General features: G+C 41.0%; 1 protein-coding gene across 4 annotated transcripts in view; it reads left to right on the top strand.

Annotated features, from left to right (window-relative positions):
* Nucleotides 1-22,125, top strand: part of Kcnj16 (potassium inwardly rectifying channel subfamily J member 16) — a 56,797-nt gene extending 34,672 nt beyond the window's left edge. For 3 of the 4 annotated variants that reach the window (XM_060386467.1, XM_060386468.1, XM_021634267.2), the window contains one exon: nt 18,633-22,125. In XM_060386467.1, coding sequence (XP_060242450.1) covers nt 18,736-19,995 — 1,260 coding nt within the window. In that variant the 5' untranslated portion in view covers nt 18,633-18,735 and the 3' untranslated portion in view covers nt 19,996-22,125. Of the gene's footprint in view, nt 1-18,048; nt 18,200-18,632 lie in introns of those variants that run through there. The other variant, XM_060386466.1, reaches the window with a different exon arrangement.
* Nucleotides 22,126-26,870: the final 4,745 nt, after the last annotated feature.

Here is a 26,870-nt window from a genome sequence, read left to right as displayed (position 1 = left end):
TTGCCACTAGAGGCTTAAGACTCTTTTTTTAAATTTAATTTTATTTTTATTAATTGCAGTTTATTTATTTTGTATCGCAGCTGTAGCTCCTTCCCCTATTTCCCCCCAACTCCACCCTCCCTCCCTCTTCTTCTCCTATGCTCCTCCCCCAGTCCAATAATAGGGAGGTCCTCCTCCCCTTCCATCTGACCATAGTCTATCAGGTCTCATCAGGACTGGCTGCATTGTCTTCCTCTGTGGCCTGGTCAGGCTGCTCCCCCCTCAGGGGGAGGTGATCAAAAAGCCAGCCCCTGAGTTCATGTCAGAGACAGTCCCTGTTCCCATTACTACAAACAAGGCTTAAGATTCTTAATGTTTTGATTCACTCAAGGTTTTCCGGTTAACAGAGACTCAATGTATATGTGTAAACTGGTGTAGTTGTTATAGTTCAGGTAAGTTGAAATATTTTTCATCAACCTGGTTACCCAGAGATAGAAGAACAGAATAAAATCTGTTTAATTCTAGAAACCAGGCTTAGTCTTTACCAACAAAAGATTGACAATCTCAGAGTATGGAATTGATCTCTTTGCACCATTTTTGTCTCATTACAGAGAATTGGATTGTGATCCTAGTTTTTTGTTTGTTTGTTTGGTTGGTTGGTTAGTTTTGGCACACTCTAGTACAGGACTTCATTTTCTTTTGTAGCTAGTTAATTGGTGTCACATAAAACATTTACATATAATATAAAACATAATTAGCAGGGCCTGGTGGTGCCTACCTTTAATCCAAGCACTTGGGAAACAGAGACAGGTGGATTTTTGTGAGTCCAAGGCCAACCCTGGTCTACATAATGAATTTAAGGAGTTCCAGGGCTACATAGCAATGTTTCAAAAAGGAACAAAACAAGAACAATAACCCGCAACAGAAGATAGAATTAACAGGTGTGAGTCTCATAAGTGAGAGCGACTAGTGCTAGCCACACCTCTGGGCAGTACTACAGGGATGGAGTCACAAACTCCGTGCCCACTCTGGGCAGGACTTTGTAAAGTTGGCCCACAGTTGCTAGAACTGGCTTCACTAGCTGTGTCCTGTCCAACAACAGAGGAAGCAGAGGACTAGGTAAACTGCTGCATGTGGACACGCTGGAATATTTACGGCCGTAGAGAAGAATGAAGTTACGTGTTCACTACAGAGAGCGTACACAGTGAATCCACCTAGAGATCATCATATTAAGCAAATTACGCTGGTCTCGGACTGATATATATATTTTTTCATATGTGGTTTCTAGTCTTTATATAGATACATAAATCATATATACATATATATTATTAATAAAACTGTCTAGGAGAACAAAAGGACAAAAGAGGAGATTTAGAAAAAGAGGGGAAGAAAGGGAGTGATGGGATGGTATGTCAGAGGATTTGCTCAGTGTATGTTATGTATGTGTGCAAAATTCCCCCTATGAAACCTAGTACATGTACAACAAATGTATACAATAAAAACTTTGTAACTTCAAAAAGGAGATTTATTGAAATTTGCATTGTATGTTATCACTAGGAAGGAGGAGTAAGCGGCTAGGCACTGAAAGCATGCAGAAGAGATGACGCTGTGCTGAGGACAGTTTTCCTAAAAGCAGAAACAGGGAACCCATCGATGAATTTTGCTTGGCATCAATAATAACCTGCAAGGTTGTACCGCACTGTGACATTGTACCTTTTGACATCCTGGCCATCCTTGCTTATGTAGTCTTTATTTGATTAGTCCTATTACAAGGAACTGAGAGTAAAATCTACTCAGGGAAAGGCGGAAGGCAGCATGACCACAGATAGGCAAGACCAAAGGTTCCAAGGTGTTATTTCCATATAAGGTAGTATTCTTTGCTTCAGAGCAGAGGAGGCCCTTCTCTGGAAAAGAAGAGGAGACCTGCTTTGCTCTATGGAGTAGATAGACCCATGCTGTTGCCATGTTTTTGCAGCTCTGGAAGAGAGACCTGGGATCCAAGTGGAAACCCCAGAGGCTAAGGGAGTGATAGACTCAGCTTTATAGTTCTCGGCTTTCAAAATATTTTAGTGCCATTTAGCCAAATGTGAATGAATAAAAGCACAAATATTTTCTTAGCCTGTTATGTGTCCTTTAAAAAATGTTTGTGGATGTGGGAGCTGGCATGGGAACCCTCACAACTGGCTAGAATTCTGCCTTGGAGAGATGGTTTCTAATTGTGTGTGAGTGTGTGAGTGTGTGTGTGTGTGTGTGTGTGTGTGTGTGTGTGTGGTCTCACACATGCTAGGCAAGTACCCTACTCTTGAGCTTTCCTTCAACCTTTCCATTTTTTTCCAATTAATGTCTCCAGTTTGCTACTACAGGAAAGTTGCAAGAGATGCAGGAACAGAAAATGCCAATGAAGTTTTACATCTCAGGAACAACAATATCAAAACAGTATCTCTTCCTCGATTCCCAAATTATATGAATGAAAAACAAACAAACAAACAAAAGAGTGTACTGAGCATATACTTCAATTGCATTCCTCAAGAGAATTCCTAGACATATCAGTAAATTAATTTCTTGGAAATAACATTTATCATATGTGGGTGTAAAGTGACATTTTGGCTCAGTGATAGCAAAATTTAAGTTTATTTCCAAAGAAAATACTTGGTCAATCTCTGTGTCTTCTCCAGGTAACCACAAAATAAAGGCAGGGCTATAGTTAAAATCATTGTTACTAATCATTAATACATTAGTAGCAAAATATTACAGAAGTTTCAAAATACATTCACCATATTGCTATGTTGTGTAAATCCTCCGTTAATAAAAAGTTTTGAATGGCATGTTGGAAATGCATTTATCTGAGTCAAGTATGACACAAATTTTTATAGGTAACTGCCTGCTGAACAAGTTATGCTTAGTAATTAATGTCTGAATTCTTAAATTGCTTTTTGTTCACCAATCTACATCCAAAGTCTTTTATCTGATCATTGATTGCAGGGAATAAAAAAGCCAGTATGGAAAACCTTTCAGGTACAGCAATACAGTATTCTTTATAAATGCAATTCTATATCTCATTTTGTTTCTTTTACAGTTTATCTGTGTTTGGCCATAACCACTGTCGTTAGCCAAGCAAGCAGCATTAGCCACACAAGCATATTGTTAGGCTGCATGTTGGAGTTGTGAGTGCTGGAAAGATCTCAGGCACAGCCACCTTTCTTTTGCCTGGGCCCTATCCTCATTCACTTTGATACTATTCTCTCCAGAAGATCTGTCTTCTGAGATGGCTGTGTGAACAGAATATCTCATACATATCAAAGATGAGTTTCTTAAAGGCAAAAGGAATTGTCCCAATCCTTAGTCCAAATCATCACAGATACAGTGGACTCTTGATCACATCAAATACATAAAACCATTTTTTTTAACATCACTCTAGGCATTAGTATATTTGGCTGCGACACGGAGACACTAAAGAGAAAGTTTTACCCCTTTACAAGGAGATATAACTCAAAAGTGCCTTAGCCTGACAGTCTAGATGACACCAAGATGAATATTTTATTGCGCCTGAGAAACATAGGGACTAAGACATATATCACTTGCCTTTCTAAGTATCACTGGTTTGGGCTGTCACTTTGTACAGACATTCATGAATAATGAATTAAGACCTCCCACATCAGGTCAGGCTGGGTAAATCTACAGCATCATCATGGGAACAAAATTTTGACAAGAAGAGAAAGCATAGAAAATCAGATTCATGAAAATTCAAGGGTCCCTCAACTGCATTTTAGTCTTACCATCTACCTACATCATCTGTAAACTACCCAATGGCCATGCTTCCCACCTAAGGAGTCCCAAGAATGCACACGCTGATGGAAAGCTAATCCCACTTGCTAGCAGTATGCAGCATGTAGCATGCTTAAGAGCCTATGCATCTGAATCGTCCTAGGAGGCTATCTTGTCTCCTATTCTAAGGTCTCCTTAATTTTCTGTGTCCATGGTGGAAATGGGAATTGAGCCAATAAACGATAATTGTTGCTTCATTTTCTTCCCCAATAAAGATGTTCCGAGTTTTCATTTTGACAGCTTAAAACAGAAACTGAATCATTTAAAGGTCAGGGAAGTTGTAGACACTATCCAGGGAGTTCCGAGTCTACAAGCATAACACATCTGTGAGTTCACTGATTCCCGGCAGATGCAATAGACTAATAAATAGCCTTCACGTTGCCAGAGGACAGTTCACAGGCCCTCATCACAAATGAGAAAACAGTAACAGAGACACAGGAGTTGGGTTTCTGCTGGAATGCCATTAATACTGAACTGAGAAGGTCAAAAGTCGTGGCACATATGCGTTCCGTAAGTTACGTTTGTTTGGGAATGCACAGTTAGGTCTAATCAAAGTAGCTTTCAAATAAAACTGTCTGGAATCTATTATAGGTCAGTCATAGGCAACCTGGCATTGGAACCACAGTGAAGAGCATTTTGTTATCCTTGGGGGAAGAAGTGTGTGCTGGGTATCACATGATTTTTATTCTTAGTGATGCAAGTTCTTCTGGGCAGATCCGTCACATCTTCCTAACTAACCTGAAGGTCAAGACAATTAGATGTGAGAGCAAATGTTTAAACAAGTCTTGGAAGTTTTCATCTTATGAGTCACAGCAGGTATGCTCACACAAATTCCACTTCATGCTCGTCCCATAAAAGCTTACGCTTGAAGGTGGTGATGGTCTACAAAAGAGGATCTTGATTCATGGTCTTTGATTCACTTGAAGTGATTGTAGCTATGATCCCGGCTGTTAACCCTTTACTAAATTCCATGTCCTTCAAAAATAGGCTTCAGAGCACGGTTTCATTTCATGCTCAGAGCAGCACTTTCCCCAAAGGTTCAGATGAGCAAGCACCAGCTTATACAGGTCATTTACTTGTAGAAAAATACAAAATCCAAACAAGGAAACAGACAAAGAAACAAATTCAATTCTGCACATCCCAATCTACTCTAAAAATGCCAAGTCTTCCAGTGAGCCATTGAATATTTGAACTCAAATTCTTATCTTTCCACATCTAGTCTCAGGAAAAAAATTAAGAAAAGCAGACAGACTGCAGTCTTGAGGGTTTATAAGAATCTCTTGGTAGCATGAAAGCACATGAGGAAGCTAAAACAATCCCAGAATCTGCAAGTGTCATATACCCTTCTGGGATTTTAAAACATGCTGTTAGAGGACTACACATTCAAACGCACTGCAGTGCCAACTTGGGTGTGGGTTTGTGCATGAGTAGAACACATTAAGATACATTCACTGTGAACTGGCTAATCTCGGCTACTTAGGCAAAAGCACATCCTATTAACGCTTTGTATCACCCATTCCCTTTCCTATTTCTTTGGGATCTCAAAGTCTGTTCTTATAGACCATGATACTACACAATGATAGAGTTTTTAAATATTTCTTTCAAAGATAAAAGAAAGATTCTGAAAGCAGACTTGGCTCTGTTGATCTAAGAATTGGAGGTGTTAGCAGTTTAATATGGTCTGGAATGGGAAGGGCAGGAAAGTCAGTCATAACAGGGGCACTTCTGTGACTCCTTAGAATCAATGTTGCTTTGTGTAGCCCTGATAGATTACCTACAGCTTCCTCAGGTTCCCCAGTTGTTCTCAGTGGCCAGATCTGATCAGCTCACTCTTCCCCCAACCTCTGTGTTTCAAAGGAGGTCTGGTTTTACTTAGAGGAATTAAATGTCACTATATTTGTTTCTGTGAATTGTTCCAGCCAAAATTACCGCATCCATGTCTGACTTTAGATGTCTGTAAGCCTGTCTGCTTCTCTGGGCTATTTATAGCTGCGTTTTTAAAAGGTCTAATAAATGCTTGTGTACTGCTATTGGTTTGTTTTCTCTTTGCGGAGCCTCAGAATTGGCAGGTTTCAAAGTCTGAACTGAAAATACCTGGATTTCTTTTCGCAAAAGATGTGTGTACCGTAAACATGTATTCTCTCTCACTGTGTGTGTGTGAGTGTGTGTAGTGTGCTGTATGTGCACATGTTTGGTAGAGTAGGGGAGCATCTGGTGTCTTGATATATCGCTTTGCCTCATTCCACTGAGTCAGGGTTTCTCGCTGCACCTGGATCTGGGTTGGTGGCCAGCAAGCCCCAGCAATCTTCCACTCTCTGCTCCCTTGCCACAGTACTAGGGTCAAAGGTGCACTGAAATGTCTCAGGCTGTTTTCATGGCTTCTGGTGTTTGAACTCGGATCCTCAGGCTTGCAGTTGGTCATCTCTGTAGCCACCTATTTTAAAGTTCAAGATATGTAAACATGCAAATAACAAGTAGAAGAAAAAGGAGAATAAGAAATCATACTAAACCAATAGAGGAACAATTCACGTTTTGCTATATTATATCACACCTGGCCTGTGCTCAAATGTATTTAAACTTTAAAATTACATTGTTCAACTGTTTTTTCTATTCATGTTTTTATTTGTGCCAAATCATATGTTACGTGTTTTCCCGTATAACCTTTAAGTTTACAGAATAAACCTGATTATGCTAACTACCTATACAAACCTACATGCTTATTAGATGGTCTCATAAAAACCAAAGTCACCACAAGCAGCTTTCTCTTTGGGTGTGCTGTTTGTGCCCATCCGTGATAAAGTTTTAGAGTAAAAATTTTCAGTAGAATTGCTAGATCAGTTCAAGAGTCTGTAATTTAGATTTGTATTATTATTTTTTAATTTTTAAAGACCAAAATATAATTACATAATCTTCCTCCTTCCCTTTTCTCCCTCCAATCCTTCCCATATACCCCTTCTGCTTGCTTCCTTTTAAAATCATGGTTGATATATATATATATGTATACATATTATATTATACATATATTATATATTATATGTATATAATCTGCTGCATCCATTTGATATTGCTTGTGAGCATGTTTTCTGGTCTGAACTGGTCATTTTAGGATCACCAACTAGGAGGCTCATCCCTGGAGAATATCAGATTATCCCATTCTCCAATGGTGTAGAATATTTTCTTATGTAGGTAGCTGACTTTCAGAAACAGTTCCAGTTACATAAATGTACTCGTTTCAATGTGTACATTTGGATATATCTCTAAAATAAATATTTGATAATTTACACTGGTACTGGGAGTGACCCATTTCTAAAAATGCACTATTTAGACCAATTTAAACAACTTTTACTTCTCAGTTTTATTTATTTACTTATTTAGAAACAGACCAGGCAGAGAACAGCATGTCTTCAAACTTTCTGTTTGGCGGTGTATGACCTTGAACTTCTGAATCTCCTGGTGAGAGAACAGGCACATAGCAGGAGCATAGGTGTGAACCACCATAGCCATGGTGTATGATGTGGAGACTGAACCCAGGGCCTCCTGCATGGTGGGCAGGAACTCTGCCAATCGAACGACACTGCTGGTCTCCGGGAAACACCTTTTTGTACCAAGTATAATTTTTGAAATTTCATATGTCTAGAGAATTTTTGTCACACAGTTGCTCTCAAGTATTACACTAAGGCCTACAGTTGGTCCAAAGAAATTTTGTGTCCATATTGATGAGGTGTTGAGTATTTTAGGCTTATATGTTCTTTGGTAAGAAATACTGTCTTCCTAACGTTTGCTCATTCAGTCCAGCAAGCTCCAATGATGAGTGCAGGCAGGCTACATACTGTGCTAGCTATAGAGAATACAGGAGCGAGAGTGTGAACCTGGTCCTTTCCTGGGTAGCTTCCAGTCCTTTCCATGATGTGATCCAGTCAACAATCCAATCATGCAGTTAGAACAGGTTTGGGGAATAGAATATGTGTACTGGTCAACTCAGGAAGGGTAAATGTCTTACTCCACTCAAAAACACAGGGAGTCCAAAGGTCTATAAGCGAGGAGCCAGAGTGTGCCATTAGATATGAGGCCGGGAAGTTCAGAAAACGTTTTCCCAGGTCCGGTGTGGATGTCTAGTGTACTGTCCTGGCAAAGGAGTTTCTCTTCCTGAAGACTGAAACTCTTGGAGAAGAATCAGTAACTACTAATTCTCTTCGACAAATCTATGCCTGAACAGATAAGGGGGTCCAACAGAGACCTCTGTTTCCTAAACTACTTCAAATTAATCAGTATATTTATATAGTGTTTGGGGAGTGACACCTCCTAAACTTCTGTTGAGTATGTGTGGCCATTGGAATGCGCATTACAGACAGTTGTGAACTGCCATGTGGATGCTGGGAATTGAACCCAGGTCCTTTAGGAAGAGCAGACAGTGCTCTTAACCACTGAGCCATCTCTCCAGCCCCTGAGTATGTGTGGCCATAGACAATATTGACACTGTTCTCTGTGTTCCAATCTGAGGGTCAGATCCCCATATGAGTGAAAAAGAAGCTGTGGGGCGGAGAAGACGACTCAGTCGGCATGAAGAACTCTGTTTGGATCCCCAGCACTCAGGACAGCTGGAAGTGGCAGTAGTTACCTGAACTCTAGCCCTAGTGAAGGGGTACGCAGAGAGTTTTCAGAGATAAGGTCTCTGGCCAGTGCCCCAAGTTCCACCACATAAGTGGGGAAGTGGTTAAGAAGGCATCCCACCTGCACAGTTGAGTACACACACACACACACACACACACACACACACACTGCCACACATGACACTACAACCACACATACAAAACAAAACAAAACAAAACAAAAACTAAAGATGCAGCTCATTCTGTGGAAGAACAGTGAGAGATGGGTAGAGGTCAGAAAGCAGTACTCTGAGTGCTGCAGAGATTATGCAAAACACTCCTTTTTAAGCCAACACTGGCTGGTTTTGATTTCCCTTTCTACAAGAGAATAAAGCAGGGGAGAGACAAAACAGGAAGACTTATCAGGAGGCTTTTATTGTGGTCCACCAAAGACACTGTCCATTGACGATAGGATGATTTTGACAAGAGGAGCAAACAGTGAGAGAACTAATTCCAATAAACTGGGACCTGGTGACAGTTTTAATGATGCTAAGAAAACTGATTAGACTACATTCTTGCAAACAGAAGATATTTTCCGTGTGCTTTAAATTGATTTTTTTTTTAATGTTCTGCTGTTCAAGCAACAAAAATTGTTACTGGTTGATACGAAGATAAAAAAAATAATGAAAAAATTCAGCTTAGAGAATCGAAGAGTGTTCAAGATGTGAAGGAAATCCCGGCAGAAGCAAAAGACAAAGCAAGATGGAATGTCTGAGACTGTCTCCTGAGAAGTGAGAGCTATACCCTTCTTGAATACTTCCTTAGTTCCACCTCACCACTGGCCTCTGGACCCCTGGAGTGGCCTTAAATAACAGAACTCACAATCTTTATGCAATTTCGTTAATTACATAAAGTAACAGAAGTAGAGAGTTCTGCTACATCTCTTGATTCTTCTTTCAAATCCCTCTCTTTCTCTCTCTCTCTCTCTCTCTCACACACACACACAAACACACATGGAGGTATTTCTTACATCATTGGGTCATAGAGCCAATGATGAGGGTTTTCTTCTTCCTGACGTGGGGGGTATGTTTTATTCTTTGTTAGTTCACTCTAATTCATCATTCATCATAGATAACTTAAACATCTACATCAATTGGGCTAGATAAGAATTCAGTATGATGAGCTATTGGAGTGTAGATATTTATTCAGGATAGGAAATTACAATAAAACCAGAGAATACCCATGGTGTGAATGAGTTTTATTTGTTATTCATGGAAACCTTTTGAGATACAGAAAGTGCTACTCTCAAAATTCATACAATGAGTTCAATAAGCTTAAAATATTTGTAAGGTGATGCTATCACTTTGCTAACATGTGATAAAAACACACATAGATACAAGTCTTTGATTTTCATGCTCCTGTCCTTTACGGACTTTATTAATTACAGTTATTCACTTTGTATCCCACCTGAAGCCCCCCCTCTTACCCTTCCAATCCTACCCTCCCTCCTTCTTTTCCACCCATGCCCCTCCTCCAGTCCACTTATACGGGAGGTCCTCCTCCCCTTCCATTTGATCCTAGTCTATCAGGTCTCATCAGTACTGGCTGCATTGTCTTCCTCTGTGGCCTGGTAAGGATGCCCCCCCTCAGGGGGAGGTGATCAAAAAGTCAGCCACTGAGTTCATGTCAGAGAACTAGGGAACCCAGTTGGACACTAAACTTCCATGGGCTACATCTGTGCAGGGGTTCTAGGTTATCTCCATGAATGGACCTTGGTTGGGGTATCAGTCTCAGAAAAGACCCCTGTGCCCAGAATTTTTGGTTCTGTTGCTCTCCTTGTGGAGCTCCTGTCCCCTCCAGGTATTTCTATCTTCCCCTTCTTTCATAAGATTCCCTGCACTCTGCCCAAAGTTTGGATATGAGTCTCAGCATCTGCTTTGATACCCTGCAGGGTAAAGTCTTTCAGAGGCCCTCTGTGGTAGGTTCCTGTCCTGTTCCCTGTTTTCTCCCTCTTCTGATGTCCACCCTCTTTGCCTTTCTGAATGGGGTTTGAGAATCTTACCCAGAGTCCTCCTTCTTGATAAGCTTCTTTAGGTGTACAGATTTTAGTATGTTTATCCTATATTATATGTCTAATATCCGCTTGTGAGTGAGTATATACCCTGCCTTACACACTCTTATGCATGCTCAGATTGCTGTTTTGGACTGTGCCCACAACAGCAGGAAGTTTTATTTCATGTTTAAATGTTCCCTGGAAGAAAGAAGCAAGAGATGTATTAGAGGGCAGGTGTTATATAATCCAGGTGAAGCCAGGTGAGAGAAAGCAAAAGCCTGAGTTCAGTGGTAAAATGCAGATGAGTTCCTGTGATGTTGAGTTCCTGTGAGAACCAGCTCTTCAAATTAGTGTAGAACAATCAGCCAAATTGCCCTTATAAATAGTGGGAGCCTTAACGACCAGATAGTGACTATGTCTTAGACAACAAAATAGAATGAAAAGCCAGGTCTGCTTGGAAGCATTTTGCCTGAGGCAAAAAGTAAAGAGCACTGAACCTGACAGGCAGGTTCTGAATCAAACCCTTTCTGGTGGCCCCTGTCACACACTAACTTTCCCTTTTGCTTCTGTTCCTACTGCGCATGACATATATTGTTTGTTTTCCCTAGAAGAAATTAGTAACATAGATTGTCTCCTTAATCACTGTCATGGTTATTTGAAGTGAAACTCACAAATGTATCCTCCACACAAGTAGGAGGCTGTCCTCCAATAATCAGAAGTGACTGGACATTGTATATAGTGGAAGTCACTTGAACAGAATTTAGAAGTCATAGGAGAACTGTTTTCATTCCTCATATACAACAAATATTTTAATTTGTCTTTTAAAGGGACATTTGATCTTATCACAACTGGCTTTCGTACCAACCTCAATCCAGATCAAACTGAGGTATGAGCAACCCAGGCTAGCATCCAACCAAGTCAGGGGTGGGCTAGTGTCCAATCAAGACAGAGGTTGGCTAGTGTCCAACCAAAGCAGGAATGAGCTAGCATCCAATGAAGACAGAGATGGGCTGGCATCCAACCAAGACAGGGATGGGCAAGCTTGCTGTGAAGATAAGACTAAGAGAAATCATCAAACCCTGTCTACCCAAACAGGTACTCTAGACGGCAAATAAGTACAGGATTGCCTTGTGAATGTCTTAGGATGTCAAGTTTGCCGAGCTTGGGAATTCTTGCTTCTTTTTGGTTAAATCCTCCCCCCCCCCAAATTTAAGTAACAATAAAATTGAAATGGATGAGCATGTGCACATGTATGTATGTATGTACATATGTATGTATGTATGTATGTAGAAAAAGAAATAAGTAACCTTTCATATGAGATAGCTGTTATAAAAAAAGTCACCTGTTTTCTGGGCTTTGAGGAGCTAGTAGAAGGTCAGAGAAGCGACTTAGATGGCTTAGGGGTAAGGACAGAGGTGCTATCCCTGAATTGACCCAAAGTTATTGACTGATAACCACATAAGGTTTGCTACTGTCATGCCAGTGGGGGATTATTTTCTGAAAGAGTGAAAACAAATGTTCTGACATTTCACAGTAAGAAAACAACCTTTGCCCAATAAAGACTCAAGCAAGGATTATTGAGCTGTAACTCTTTACCTGTAATAGTAGATATCGGCTCTGTACCCATTATTTCATCCAAGCCTCAGAGTAATACAGTGACACAGGCCATATTCTCTTATGTCACAAATGAATACATTAGGTTTCAGAGAAGTAGCTGATGCAAGATGTTCTTGGAGTTGTAACTAGACCTTGAACTAGTCTGTCTGAGAACTTAGTGTACACGAATGCTGTGCAGAAACCATATGAAGATATTACAGATGTCAGACAATCCTGCTCTATCACTCTATATTTATTCTCTATTCAAGACAGAATCTCTTGGGCAACCTGTGGCTCCCATGATTCTCCCATCTCTGTCCAATATAGAGATGTGGTTATAGGAATGTATATGGACATGTTAAACTTTTTATGTGACTTCTAGCTGCTGAGATCAGTTCATATATAATATAATAGTATTATATAATAGTCAGGAATTATAGTCAGCCATCTCATCTCTTCAGCTTCAAAAATACCTTTTAGACATCCTTATTACCATAACTTTATTTTTAATTTAGATTACTTGTAATTATAAATCATTTTTACTTTAATTGGTATTTTAAAGACATGTTCTCATTATATGTGGCAAAGCTGTGGAATTTCAACATGTGTATGAGATCCGTAAAAAGCAATCTATTTTTGATAATGTTCACATCAAGAAAACTGAGAAACATATCCTAGTCTTAAACTTTGCATTTGTTTATAAAGCAGCAAGGCAGTTGGGTGGAGGACACAGCTCAGCGACTGTGCACATCCACTGTGCAAGCCTGATGACCAAGTTTCATCCCTGGAACATATGCAAAACGCCAAGTGTGGAAGCAGCAACTGTAATCCCAGCACTCTTAGAGCAAACTGAGAAGTGGGGACGACGAGAGAATCATGGGAAACTCTAGACAAGAGTCATAACCATAGCCAAAAGCCCAAGAAAAACCCTGCCTCAAAATGAGGTGGCTGGATAGAACCATGCCTGAAAATTATCTTCTGACCTCAACGCACTATGGCATGTGTGCGCAGGTACACTCAATACACATGTACTCAGAATAAAGTATGGAATTATCATACTATAATTCGGTTGTGGATGTCACAGAAGGACAAATTGGGAAGGAAACAGGACCTCAGGTGGATGTCCTTACAGGTTCTGTTAAGGTCAAGTTCTCTGCCCCACATTCCTGGCTGCTTGCTTGCTCCTAACAAACCATAGACTCCTTATTGATCTTTATTTTTTTAACTGTATCTAGTACTAGGAAACATAAGGATCTTGCAAAGGAAAACTGCAGGCACACTCCCTACACACTCCCACCCTCCCACTTCCAACTCCAGTCCCTGTAACTGCTGTGAGCCAGAGCTGAAAGTCTTAGATGAAAGTCGGCTGCTGCAAAGAAAACAGGAGAATGAAACAAATGCATCCTCAAAGAGAAGCTATTTGAGACTGGAGCTAAGGGGATTTAGGGAAAGAGGTATAGTACTTATTAGGTTCTAGGTAAAGCATAAATTTTAGTTACTGAATGCAGAGGGTGTCGGCATACCTTATAAGAATCAGGAAAGATAAAGTTGAGGCACCATTCCAAGGCAAAGAGTGATGGCACAGGTTTTGAATAAAACAGCAAAATACATCCTTTATTTTGAGGTCTAATTCAAAACCCCTCTTCCTCTTCCTTTGACCAGAGCCCATCTCTACCCTCACAATTGCTCCCACTGAGTTTATTATTCACCACCCTGCCTTCCCCACTTTTCTTCACAAAAGAGGCTATTTTCAAGGCAATGAGCTTCCAGAGGAATGAAGCCATTCTTTCTCCTCTTTGCCCTACCAACTCTCACATTTCCATCAAAACTTATCTTATTTAATGGTTGCCAGGAGGGTAACTTGATTACTGATGACTTCAGTGTCAACTGCCTCAGATCCTTTATATGGGGAAAAAAGTGCTTGTTAACCTCAGAAGCCACTGGTTTCAATAATTGGATTTCACCAAAAAGTATTTTAGGACATTGTGTGTGTGTGTGTGTGTGTGTGTGTGTGTGTTGCACACTGAATTATGCAAGAGAGATAATGAATGTGTTTATGATAAGTAGGCGGTAGAGGTAAGATTGCATTTTAGCATCGATGAGACACAAGGTTGCAAACTCCAAGTCATTGTGTTGTACTTTCAACTTGCTGTAGATAAACAGATTTTTGAAGATCTGATTGCAAAAGTGGTTCACCTGGTTAACAGTTAAATATGGGAAGATGTGGTTGAGTGGAAGAAAAAAATGTTTTAGTGTTACTCAAGGAGAAACAAGAACAAAGAGGGAGCTATTCATGTGTTTTCTTTCTAAATGGCCCCTACTCTGTCTACTGCCTATTCAAAATGCACTGGAGTAATAAAAGGTGCCCGCTGACTTGAATCCATGCAAAAAAAGTATTAAAACATCAGTCTAAAAACAGAGCTCAGTAGTCAAAGTGGACTACAAGTTTTGTTTTTTTTTCAGTGTCTACTCTTGCTATAGTTAGCAAGATACTAGAAAAGTATCTACTTTGTGGATTCTTTCTTCCAACCTTCTCCACACCTTTTCTTCTTCCCTTTCAACCCCTCTAACACTAGATATGAGAGAAACAAAGATAGAGAGGAAAGGAACAAGATCCCTAAATAAAATCAAGGGTCAGAAAGGGGGTAATGATATCTTTAGACTACTTCCTGCTGACGAGGGGTGTCAAGTTCCTTGGGCAAGTTTGATCTTTGCCATCAGGACATCTAATTTCTTGTTGTTGTTGTTTCTTCTTTGCACACAACTACTTAACAAGTAACTGACAGCAACCAACAACCAACCAACAACCAGTCACACCTCTTGGGGACATAGCATGTATATACCCTGAGAAAAGTCCCAAGAATTCCAAATATCATACAATCTCAGAAACTACCTACAGCTGGCAAAATCACAAATCTGCTAGAGCATGAGAAAAATCATAATCAGATGCTGGGAAACAGCCCCATATCCCACACCTGGGGCTGAAATAAAAACATTCTTACAATGTTTTTTTTTTTTTAAGAGATCAAAACTCCAGAATTTTCAGTATAGAGTGCTTTCCCCAATTCTCTGTCTTCTCCCTACCCATGGATCCTCAGTTATCTCCACAAATTGAAATAAAGTGAAATACCTCTTTAATTTTCTAAATACCTTTGGATGGAATTATTTTACTTTGTGTGTGTGAGTCAATTTCCTGTCTGTATATCTGGGCACCATGTGCCTCTCTGGTGCTCGTGGAAGTCGGAAGAGGAGAGAATTCCCTAGAACTGGAGTTACAGAGGTTGAGAGCTACCTACTGTGCAGTGCTGGGAAATTGAACCAGGGTCCTCTGGAAGAGCCGCCACTGTTCTTCACCTCTGATGTGTTTCCCCAGCCACAGCCTTTGGATGTTTCAATAAACTCTAATAATGTTTTAAGGATTCATCGTTCTGACTGTGAATGGTCCACTTTGTTTTAAGCGCAGCTCGAGAAAGAGCTACGCCTTAGTTGAGGAGTCAGCGTGCCTCTGCTGCCTCTGTTAACTATCACAGGTAAAATAGGCCTCTCTCAATTCAGCACTTGCCTTTGACCTTTATATGTCCTAATTTTATAATACTTTATCTAGTCCTCTTTCTAGAGGGTGATCTGCAAGGTAAACGCTGAAGTCAGGAGATTGCAACTGTGTCCTCTTGATGGAACTCGTGGTGACAAACTCGTGGTGACAAGATGATTACGAAAACACTGAAGCAATTCAAAATTATTTTTTACATTTATTTGTGTGTTCGTGTGTGTGATGTGGTGTGTGGAGGTTGGTGGACAACTTGCAGAAGTCAGTGCTTTTCTTCTACTGTTGTGTATCCCAGGGATTCAGTCACATAGTCAGTGTTGGTGGCAAGCACCCTTACTTCCCAAGCCATCCTCACTGGTCAATGTATGGCAGTTTGAAAGGCTCGATTTTCATCCTGAGGAATACATATTTTTTAAAAAAAGAATTCCTATGAACTCACAAGCATTTGAAAAAGTTCTCAAGTTAACACAACACACTCACCAGGAGATGAATACAAGCTTATTTTATTGAACTGTTTTGACAAAAGGGCCTCCACCAACCCCTCCATTTACTGTGTAGGCTCAGATGAGGGCTGCACAAGGCTGAATGAGGTTGTTCTGCTTTGGCTATAATTTATCATTTACACTGCAGGTATCTGCTTCAGAGCATGTCTCACTGACATGTTTAAAGAGCCTATATATATATCATGGGAACCTAAACAGAATCTGAATACTTGTCTCTGGATAAGTTGAACTGTGTGGTTGCAACAATCAACCCTATCAGAGAACTAGAGAGTAGAGAGTTTGGGGCAGAATTCTCAGTCATAACTTGAATCTCTGACCTTATTAACAGCACTCAGCAACAAATTTTCCACATACTCCAATTTACTTGCTTATAACTTGTATTACTTGCAAATTAATAGCCTGATTATCCTGTTTTGGGAGGTGTTTTAAAAGTGGCTTGTGTTTAATAGCTCCTAGCACCACCGGAATCCAATTGGATGCCAACTGAACACTTTTTTAAATAAAACTGTTTTCTCCCTTTTGGATGCTAAGCAGAACAGAAACGCACAGTAGCTCTTGATTTGTGAATTTTTTTTTTAACTCTCAGCCTCCCCTGGTGTTAAGTAGTTCTCCTTAAGAAACTTCCTTGGTTGAAAAAGCATGTAAAAAGAAAATGATTCTACTTCTGCATCTATCCTTTAGTTTGAAAACATCTTTCTTTCTTTCTTTCTTTTCCCTAAGCTTGTGCCTATGGTCAGTATAGAGTAAAGAATGAACTATACTACAGGGCTTCTATTTTGGAGTCATTTAATTAGACATTAATTAGACAGATACCTCTGATGACCAATAAATGGATATTACAGATAATGTTTGGGGGAATATTTTATTTTCTACATTCTATCAGCAGTTTGGGAGATCTAGGGCATTTCATGAAATTATTCAAACATCTTTCCTTAAACAAGGTCAGGAATTGTCCAGAGAGAAGATGAAACCACTAAAAGAGAGCTGGAGGATGGCCACAGACATTTGTGTAGAAAGAGGGGAGAGGGGAAGGGGAAGGGGAGAGGTGAGGAAGGGAGAGATAGTTTGAGAGAGCAGGGAGAGAGAGAGAAAGAGAGAGAGAGGGAGAGAGGGAGAGAGAGGAGAGCCATGATACTTTACAGGGCTTTTGGCCATAAGCACAGTCCATCCTTGTGAGTGGTCCTCTAGACAAAGAGTTCTTTGTAAAGTGGGCCTGATCCCTGGAGAGAGAGAGAAAATGATTCTTTCTAGCTGGAGAGATGTTAACTCTTTCTTCTCTTTTGCACTGGGAAAGGTGGTAGGTCCGAAGTGATTAATTGCCAAATGAGTTTTAGAGAGTAATATTTAACAATATGGCAGTTTTCCTGTGACTGAGTGGGATGGTAAGATCTCAATGCCTGTTTCTCCCTATATTCCCTTGCTTCAGTCTGGCACGAATGGATCATGGCAAAGACATAGTCCAATAACTACTAAACCATTAAATATGCTGATTTCATTACATAGAAAAAGCTGAGAAGTATTTTGATAATCACATTTTTGAAGTTTACTTTCAGACTTGAATGTCTTTAGATGTGGATGCCCCCACATGAGAGGTTTATGTTCTGCTTGGCAATTAGTTTTGCCCAGGGAAGGCTACACGTGCATCAGAGAAAACACTCAGAGCTAAGGGGTGGGGGTTGGGGGGATTCTACTGACTGGCAGTATGCTGCCTTTAAGAGTGAAACAGGCTTAGCAACGTTGGCAGAATTTCTGTTTCTATTCAGAGGAAAAGAGAAGAGCTGTTAGTGTCAAAACAAACAAACAAACAAAAAAAAAACAAAACAAAAAACCCCCAAAGCTAGAAGGATGGATGGAGGCTGTGAGACAGAAAGAGAGCAACTTTACACTCATGAAGGACAGCCCACCTGGGAGTGGTTTGAGCTCCTCTGGGGTTAAGAAAGCTTTCTTTTCCAATCAAAGCTAAGGGTGGAGCTAGGAGAAAAGGGGTTTAATGTGAAGTGGATGTGAGTATTAGTTCTGCTCCTTTTTGGGAAGCAGAGAAGAAAAGCCCAAGTGGGACGGAGAAGAAGCCAGAGTGAGGGGCTGCCTACTCCATTAGATACCAAAGGTAGAAACGGTTTGTTGTTCTGAGTTTACTAGTTGGGAATCTTGTAATTGGATCCTACTTCATCTCTGTATATTATAGGTTGCCTTGTTTTCTCATGCAAGAAAATGTGTCAGTATAAAACTACTGCTCTATCAGGTGAGAAAGGTTTGTGAGGTACCATTTCAGGGTAATCAGTGTTTACTGAAACGCTGTGTATACCTAAAAATCTTATTTTCTCTAATTGCATATTTTATTCCTGTAATGGCAGAGCTGCTTTCTATACCCAAATGTTGAATCAATACTTAATGTCTCCATGGTTCAAAGGAAGTTGTTACTACTTTAGATAGCACAAAATTGCTCCCAATTTGTCAAACTGCTGTCAAGATGGAAATTGGAATCTAAAGCTAAAATGTTGTTTAATTTTCTTTTTCATTTGTTCTCTATTTTATTTTAGGCTTTCACTAAAAATTTAAAATAAAAAGAACAAAATTTAGAATACACCTAGGAGCTTTAACTGATATAAAAGTCCCCTGGATGCCCTAAAGGACCAAGAAAGAATGAGTTACTACGGAAGTAGCTACCGAATCGTCAATGTGGACTCCAAATATCCAGGCTATCCCCCAGAGCATGCTGTAGCTGAGAAAAGAAGAGCGAGGAGGCGCCTGCTCCACAAAGATGGAAGCTGTAATGTGTACTTTAAACACATTTTCGGAGAATGGGGGAGCTACATGGCAGACATTTTCACCACTCTTGTGGATACCAAGTGGCGCCATATGTTTGTAATATTTTCTTTGTCTTACATTCTCTCCTGGTTGATATTTGGCTCCATATTTTGGCTCATAGCCTTTCATCACGGAGACCTATTAAATGACCCAGACATCACGCCTTGTGTTGACAATGTGCATTCATTTACGGCAGCGTTTTTATTCTCTCTTGAGACCCAAACCACCATAGGGTACGGTTACCGCTGTGTCACAGAAGAATGCTCTGTGGCCGTGCTGACAGTGATCCTTCAGTCCATCTTAAGTTGCATCATAAATACCTTCATCATTGGAGCAGCCTTGGCAAAGATGGCAACTGCCCGGAAGAGAGCCCAGACCATCCGCTTCAGCTATTTCGCCCTCATCGGTATGAGAGATGGGAAGCTTTGCCTCATGTGGCGCATAGGAGACTTCCGACCAAACCATGTGGTTGAGGGCACAGTGAGAGCCCAGCTTCTCCGCTATTCAGAAGACAGTGAAGGGCGGATGACTATGGCATTTAAAGATCTCAAGCTCGTCAATGACCAGATAATCCTCGTAACCCCAGTGACAATCGTCCACGAAATTGACCATGAGAGTCCTCTGTATGCCCTTGACCGCAAGGCAGTAGCCAAAGATAATTTTGAGATTTTGGTGACATTTATCTATACTGGTGATTCTACTGGGACATCCCACCAATCCAGAAGTTCCTACGTCCCCAGAGAAATTCTCTGGGGCCATAGGTTTAATGACGTGTTGGAAGTGAAGAGAAAGTACTACAAGGTGAACTGCTTGCAGTTTGAAGGAAGCGTGGAGGTCTATGCGCCCTTTTGCAGTGCCAAACAGCTGGACTGGAAAGATCAACAACTCAACAACCTGGAGAAAACATCCCCTGCACGGGGATCCTGCACCTCAGACACCAATGTCAGGAGGAGGTCATTCAGCGCAGTAGCCATTGTAAGCAGTTGTGAGAACCCAGAGGAGAGCACCACTTCCCCACCAGATGAGGGCAAGGAAGTCCCTTACCAGAAAGCTCTCTTGACTTTAAACAGGATCTCCATGGAATCCCAGATGTAGCCCTCTTCTCTGCCTCTTACCTAAAGGCATGAAGCTGTAAGGCATGATTTTTAACAAAATGTTAGGTCTGTTCTTTGCAGCAGGAACAGAAAGTAGAGCAGGTGAGGCTTGGTAAGTCATCGTCTGAAAATTCTGTAGTTTTCTAATATTAAAATTTGGCTTTGGTAGCAAAGTTTGTATTGGGAAAATCAATTAAGAAGCTTAATTGATTACAATTGGTCTCAGGATTGCATACACTTGCGTCTTCTCCTGAAGGTGAAATATTTAGGAGTGGGAGAAAAGAGGCTGATAGAATAAAAAATAGAGAAACAAGTAAGCTAAATATTGATATTTATAAATTAATTATGGAATAGAAACTTATCACAATATTTCTTCACCTAAGCACCACAGATGAGATATGCCTCAGCTCAGAAACATTGAGACAAGTAAGCAAAATCAAGCGTGGTCTGAGTTACCATATTTGTCTCTCATAAATTGACAATGCCATCAAGTCACAGATTCCTTTACTTGCCTAAATTGTTACTACTGAGTGCAGAACCATGTGCCAGAAGAAAAGGGGACATCAATACTTAAAGAAGTATTTCTCTCTTAAATACCTTGGTTCAACCAAACAAATGGGGGACAGAAGTGAGGCAGGCCCTGCGTGTGTGCTCCATGGAGAAGTCTCTTGTGCTCACACTCCCACTGTCCTTAAGCATTTATGGAAAGGCAAGAACACAGGGGCTGGATGCAGGAGTGAGTGACAGCTGTATGTATCCTCAGACCTGTGGAGAATAGATGCTCTTGGCTGCTGGTCCGGAGAGGCTACCGTGTGGGCTGAGAGAAATTCAAAGAGATAAAGCCCTTCCTGAAGGCAGGAGCCAGTGTGTGTGTGTGCGTGTGTTGGCTTGAGATTTGGGGTATGAACACTCTTGTGAAACATTGTAATGAAGTTGATTTGATTGTGTACTAGGGAGATAAACTGAATATTATAGGAATGCCTAAATTTTAGAACAGGAGATAAATGTGCATTTTCTGTTTTCATGTTAAGGGATTAAGTTAATTCCTGATTAGTTGTAGCATGAACCCGGTCTCATACACTGTAAGCTTTATAAACTGAAGAATTGTCAGCTATGGCTCAGCATCATTTCTGTATTTTTTTCCACTGTTGCTAAGAATGAATATATGATACAGCTGTTGTTTAATTTAAACACACACACACATTTTGCTTCTTCTGGTGATCTCTTTCTCTTCTCCCCTTCTTCTTCTTACCCCCCCACTACACACACCCACACACACACACAGGCATGCACGCAGACTTCCTTACTTAAATTTAATCTAATAAATAGAATGAACTGAATCACACAGTTCAAAATTGCCAAGCTAAGTAAAACAAATAGGTATTTTCTGTCAGTTTCTTTTTTTCCTCCTGTCCCTTTCTTTCTTTGCCTCTCCCTGTTACCCAGGATCAATATAAAATACAGTGTACCTCTTCAAATGCACATGTGTAAATAAAGCTTTCTTTGCTGCTGTTTCATAAATAAGAGATCAGTTCAAGGGGGCAAGTTAAAAACCGCCTTGAAACACTATCTGAGACCTAAGTCATGTTTAACCTGCACTGCTCAGGAGTGGAGACTCTATTATCTAACCCATACACCATGTATTTATACACCCACACATTCTTGCATGCATGTGCAAACAGAGAGAGAAAGAGAGAGATACAGACAGAGACACACAGAGAGAAAGAGAGAGACAGAAAAAGATAGAGGCACATACAGAGAATTTGGATTTCATAGCAGCAACTACTTGTCTAAATTAGAATATTACTATTTCCAAGCCTGAGAATTATCGGCATAACACAGCTTTCCCCACCAATCTGAATTTGTCTCCCTAGAAGGCAGGTACATTACAGTGCTCCCTTTGCAGTCCTCCCATGGGGATTGCCTTGACAAGAGCATAGTGGGAGGGGAGCTGGAACCATTCATGTCTGATTAAGCACATTCTGGTGCGCTATGTGTTCAAACACAGAGTGGAGTGTGTGGTTGGCATTCATGTGTCCCATGCATCTCTAATCTTCTGTTCAGATTTATAAGATGCTTTGAAAACCCCCAATGACTTACTTAATAAAGATCAAAATAGAGTGATGCAAAACACGGTGTCCATCTCTCTGTACCCTGTAGTGTTGACTCAACTTCTTGAAAATGAGAATGTTGCCTCATATAACTCATAAAACACACGGGCTTTTTAACAGCACATGGGGCAGTTGTGTCCGAAGTGACAGGCTCTTCTATACACAGCACAGACTGGCTCTGTGCAAAATGTATTTCCAGTTTTAAGTGCACTGTTGCTGATGTTAAATGAGTCAAGTCAATCATTTTTCTTATGCTGCCCATCTCTCCTGAAACATGAAAGTATTCATCAGAGTTAAGTAGGAAACAAACTGTAGCATCAAGTCTCTGCTCCATTGGATACTGTGGTCTATGTGCAGGAAGAGCGAATGAACAGAGAGAGAGAGAGAGAGAGAGAGAGAGAGAGAGAGAGAGTAGGAGAGGGAGGGGACAGGGAGGAGACACTGCCCCTACCTCACCACTTCCACACGCTCTGGTGTGCTTAGTCTCCAGGACGAAGGGGTAAGGTGGATATTCTGTTTCTTCCTCACAAACAGTGTTCCAACTGGGACAGCAGTGGGCTCAGGAGAAAGTATGCAAGGCTTCTCAGTTTCTCTTTCATCTGGGGAGGAGCATGGCGTGGGGAAGGCATTGATTAGCACCGTTCTGTGCCATGTGTTATCAGTGCGGGTCTCTTGGTGACATTTGTATAAAAGCACTTTATAGAGGTGGATTTGGCAGGCGTATCTCTTTCACTCTCCCTTGTCACCCTTTTTCTCATGGGACTTCAGACCCGATAGCTGTTGTTGGCTTTGCAGCCATGTTGTATGAAGACAAAGTATATCTTCTGCAAAGCAGAATGGAGGGTCCAGAGGGACTGTGCTCTCCAAATGGAAATCTCTATATAGTTTCTCTATATACATGCATACAGGGTATGTGTACTTTGGTCATATTCATGCCCCTTTTTTAACTTCTTTTCCAGATCCCTCCAGTGCACCGCAAATTTCATACCCTCTTGTTTTTTTAAACCCACTGAGTCCAGTTACTGCTGCCTATGTATGATTTTGTGTGTGTGTGTGGGGGGGGTGCATCCACTGGCACAGGGGCAACCTATCAGAGGCCCTGAAGAAAATGGATTCTCCCTCCACTAGTAGCCATCAGCTATCAGGGCTAGCTACTCAACTGGATCCAGCTTTTTTTATGCAACTGTAAAAATAAACACTCTGTAACCATCACAGGGGTACCATGTCTCCAGGGAATTACTTTGAAAACAAGTCTAGAAAAGGGGGGAGGGGAAGATGTACCGTTTAAGTCCAGTTTGTACTTGTACTTGACGTTTGTTGGAGCTGGTCACTGTGGAAATTACATATTTTCTAGGGAGTTGGGGAAATGCCATTATTATTGTAAACACACACACATACACACACACACACACACAAAAGAATTGCTTCTGACCTGGAAATCCCTTTGAGACAATGGTGGCTAAGTGATCTTGATAAGAGGATTGACCAAGCCTCCTACAGGGACTGCCTTGATTTTCTCCCTTCCTTGCTAACCAGTCAGGTAAGTTCTGTGCTATTGTGGGACATTTGATGGGGTAATGATGTGAAATAAGTACAGGCCTGGCAAACCCTGTAGTGACAACAGCAAAACAAAACGGCCCCCCTCAACTGTACCCAAACTCTCAGCAGACTCAGAAAGACCAAATGTCTTAAATTTAGAACATTCAAAGAAATCTTAAAGATACTCCACGGAACCTGCATTCTGAATATTTCTACTTTTAGGGGCTAGCTCAGTTGATAGAGTGCTTGTTTGCCTAGCATGCATAAAGATTTCTATCTATCTCCAGCAAAGAAACAAAACAGGGTATGTTGGGACATGTCTGTAATCCCAGCATTTGGAAGGTAGAGGCATGGGGATAAAAAATTGTAAGTCATACTCAGCTGTATTTCAGTCCTAGGCTTCAGTTTTTTCCTCTGACTTCCACAGATTTCAAGTAAGTACATGGTACACAGACAGACGTGCAGGAAAAATGTGCATACACACATAAAATGTGTTTAATGTGCTGTAAAACAATCTCTCATATCGTAGCTGGCCACAGAACATAGCAGGTTCTAAAGTCCACAGATATTTAAACCACTGGGCAGCAAATTCTCAGTTGGAGGTGTTCTCTGCCCTCTCTCCAACAGGCCTGCTGAAGCTTCTCCAAAGGCCAGCACAATGCTCTGTGGCTTTTAATGTCAGCTTAGCCTGAGGACTTCTAGAAGCTGTGTCTACACACCCCCAGCTCCCTGGTACCTATCAGTCCTGCCTCCACTCTAAAGTGAATACACCTTCCTTCTCTCCCACTCCTGCTTTTTAAGGAGCCACATAACCCAAATCCAGCCACATGCAGAAATGAAAAGTGGGGTTCACACAGAGTACAGGGATAAAGCAACCAGCAGGGAAGCGCTTCAGCACATCCCCTGCCAAGATGCTCCTGGATCCTGAGAAATGGAAACTAATTCTTGGGACTTGGTTTGGACAAATCTGTGGGCAAAGAGCAAGTGAGGTCCCAGCAGGGCCTTTTCCTGAAAAGTCCCAGCCCTAGTGTTGATCACCTTCTGCACTACCATGGAGATTTTCTTTCCACCTGCTTCTTTCACTGTTCTTGCTTCACTGAAATACTTTCATAGGGATTCTTCAGGGCTCTGTGGTTGGGTCCTGAGCTGCTTCTTGCTCTGTCATACCATTGTGTACACCATTCCTTGGGAAGGTTCAGGACTGGAGTTTGGGGTCCCTCATGCAGTGCTCAGAGATTGAGTTCAAAGACTCTAAAGATAATCAGCTTTGATTTTGGATATGACTGTTAAGGTTCAGACTGCTTTGTGGTGGAGGAGCACCTGACACGGAAAACAAGATAAAACAAAAGTAAAGAATCTTAACAAAATTTCCTTTGGCTTTTTATTTTCTGTCCTACTGATTTATCCTTTTCTATAAATACTGTAAAGTTGGAGTTGAAGAGATGCTTCAGCAGTTGAAGGGCAGTTGGCTGCTCTTACGGAGGGCTTGGGTTCAGTTCCCTGCACGGGGTTACTCACAGTGGTCTGTTGTTGTAGTACCATGAGTATTGAACACTGTATTCAGCCCTGCGCATGGATACTGGACATGCACGTACAAACACACAGGCAAAATACATACATAAAATAAACCCAAATAAATCTTTAAAAAAGTACTGTAAAGAAGTGTGCCTGTGGAGGAGCGTGCTTTCAAGGAAAAGCAGGTGGCTGTTGGGAGATTGCACAGTTGCTGAACTGCTTGTCTTGCAAGCATGGGGACCCGGGTTTGACCCTCAGAGTGCAGTTGTAAAATTGTGGGCATGGTAAGGGACATCTGTAGTCTCAGGCCTCAGCATGCTGACCCTCAGCATGAGAACTCTGGGACTCACCGGGCACAAGCTCTGGGAGAAAGAGCGAGCCCAGCTCCAGAAACAAAGTGTGGAACACCCCACAAACATTTAGAACTCAAAGGTCGTCCTCTAGCCTCTATGTGCACTGACATTCATGTGCATGCACAACTACAGGAACATGCCAACATGCCCACACCAAAAAAGAGGGGTGAGGTGAAGATGAAAGAGGCAGACTGAGGTTTCCAGACTTTCTAATGAGTCTGTGAGGTCTCCTCTTGTCTGATCTCCTGTGGAGACTCTGAAAAGTTCCCAGGCTGCACAGAAATCGGTTACTTGGAGCTTTTTCAGTAATCCCAATGGGTGAGAACCCAAACAGATTCTCTTGCTAAATTACATAATCGTGAAATGATTTTGGTCTCGATTGCTATGTTGACCCCAGGGGACTCTAAAATATCCTTAAACACTATCTAAGAAACTTGAACTTGATGCAGACTGAACCCAACTCAGAAAGGTTAGTCACTGTGGAGTTTTCTTTAGGAAAAATTATCTGTAGCCTCCACATTTCCACATAAAAGACTTCATCACATACAGTCTTCACTGTGGCTAAACTTGTTTCATTTTAATTAGAAGCACATGTTGGAGATCAATTATTTATTATACTTCTGATTGAATTTTTCTGACATTAGTTTGCCTGGAGAAGAAAAGCCTGCCCTCAGGCTGAGTTTATGGAAGAGATCAACCCTCTCAACTGCTAATTCACACCTAAAGATGATTGTGATTTTGGCCCATTCTATCAGACGCCTCTTTTATTATGGATAAGGAACTCTTCTTTGCAGGGACAGACAATGTAGAGCAGAAGAGGAGAGACACTCAATGATCAATGACCTGTAATAAATAACACGCATTGACAAGTGGTCCTGATGTGGTTTAAGACTTATATGCTAACACCTCTATAGGATAATTAGTAAATGAAGACATGATCATGTCAACATCCTTTGTGAATCTGAGGACATAGTTTCCTTTTTAAAATATTTTACATTTATTTTATTTTATTGAGAATTTCCTACAAGAGCACCATTTTCACATCATTTATAGGTTCCAGAGACTTTTTTAGGGTTGTGTTTTCTTTGGTTTTGGTTCTAAAGTCTGAACCCATGGAATTGAGCATGAGAGAGGCAAAGATTGTTTGAATGGTTGGCTGACACATGTGTCAAAAGATGGCTTGCTGAAAAGAAGTTGGAGATGGCTAATAGTCCCTGGCTTAGTGTTGATGAAAAGATTTTCAGACTCAGGGAAAGTGCAGTGCTAGGGTGGGCATGATGTGTAAAACCTAATCCTTGACAATGAGAAGGCCCAGAAGACATGCTCATCCCTAATCCTCTAAGATGCAAAATGCTAAG

The sequence above is a fragment of the Meriones unguiculatus genome, chromosome 7 (genome assembly GCF_030254825.1).
Source record: "Meriones unguiculatus strain TT.TT164.6M chromosome 7, Bangor_MerUng_6.1, whole genome shotgun sequence".
Classification (NCBI taxonomy): domain Eukaryota; kingdom Metazoa; phylum Chordata; class Mammalia; order Rodentia; family Muridae; genus Meriones; species Meriones unguiculatus.
The sequence above is the reverse complement of the archived record's forward strand: the minus strand, read 5'-3'. Positions and strand labels throughout refer to the sequence as shown.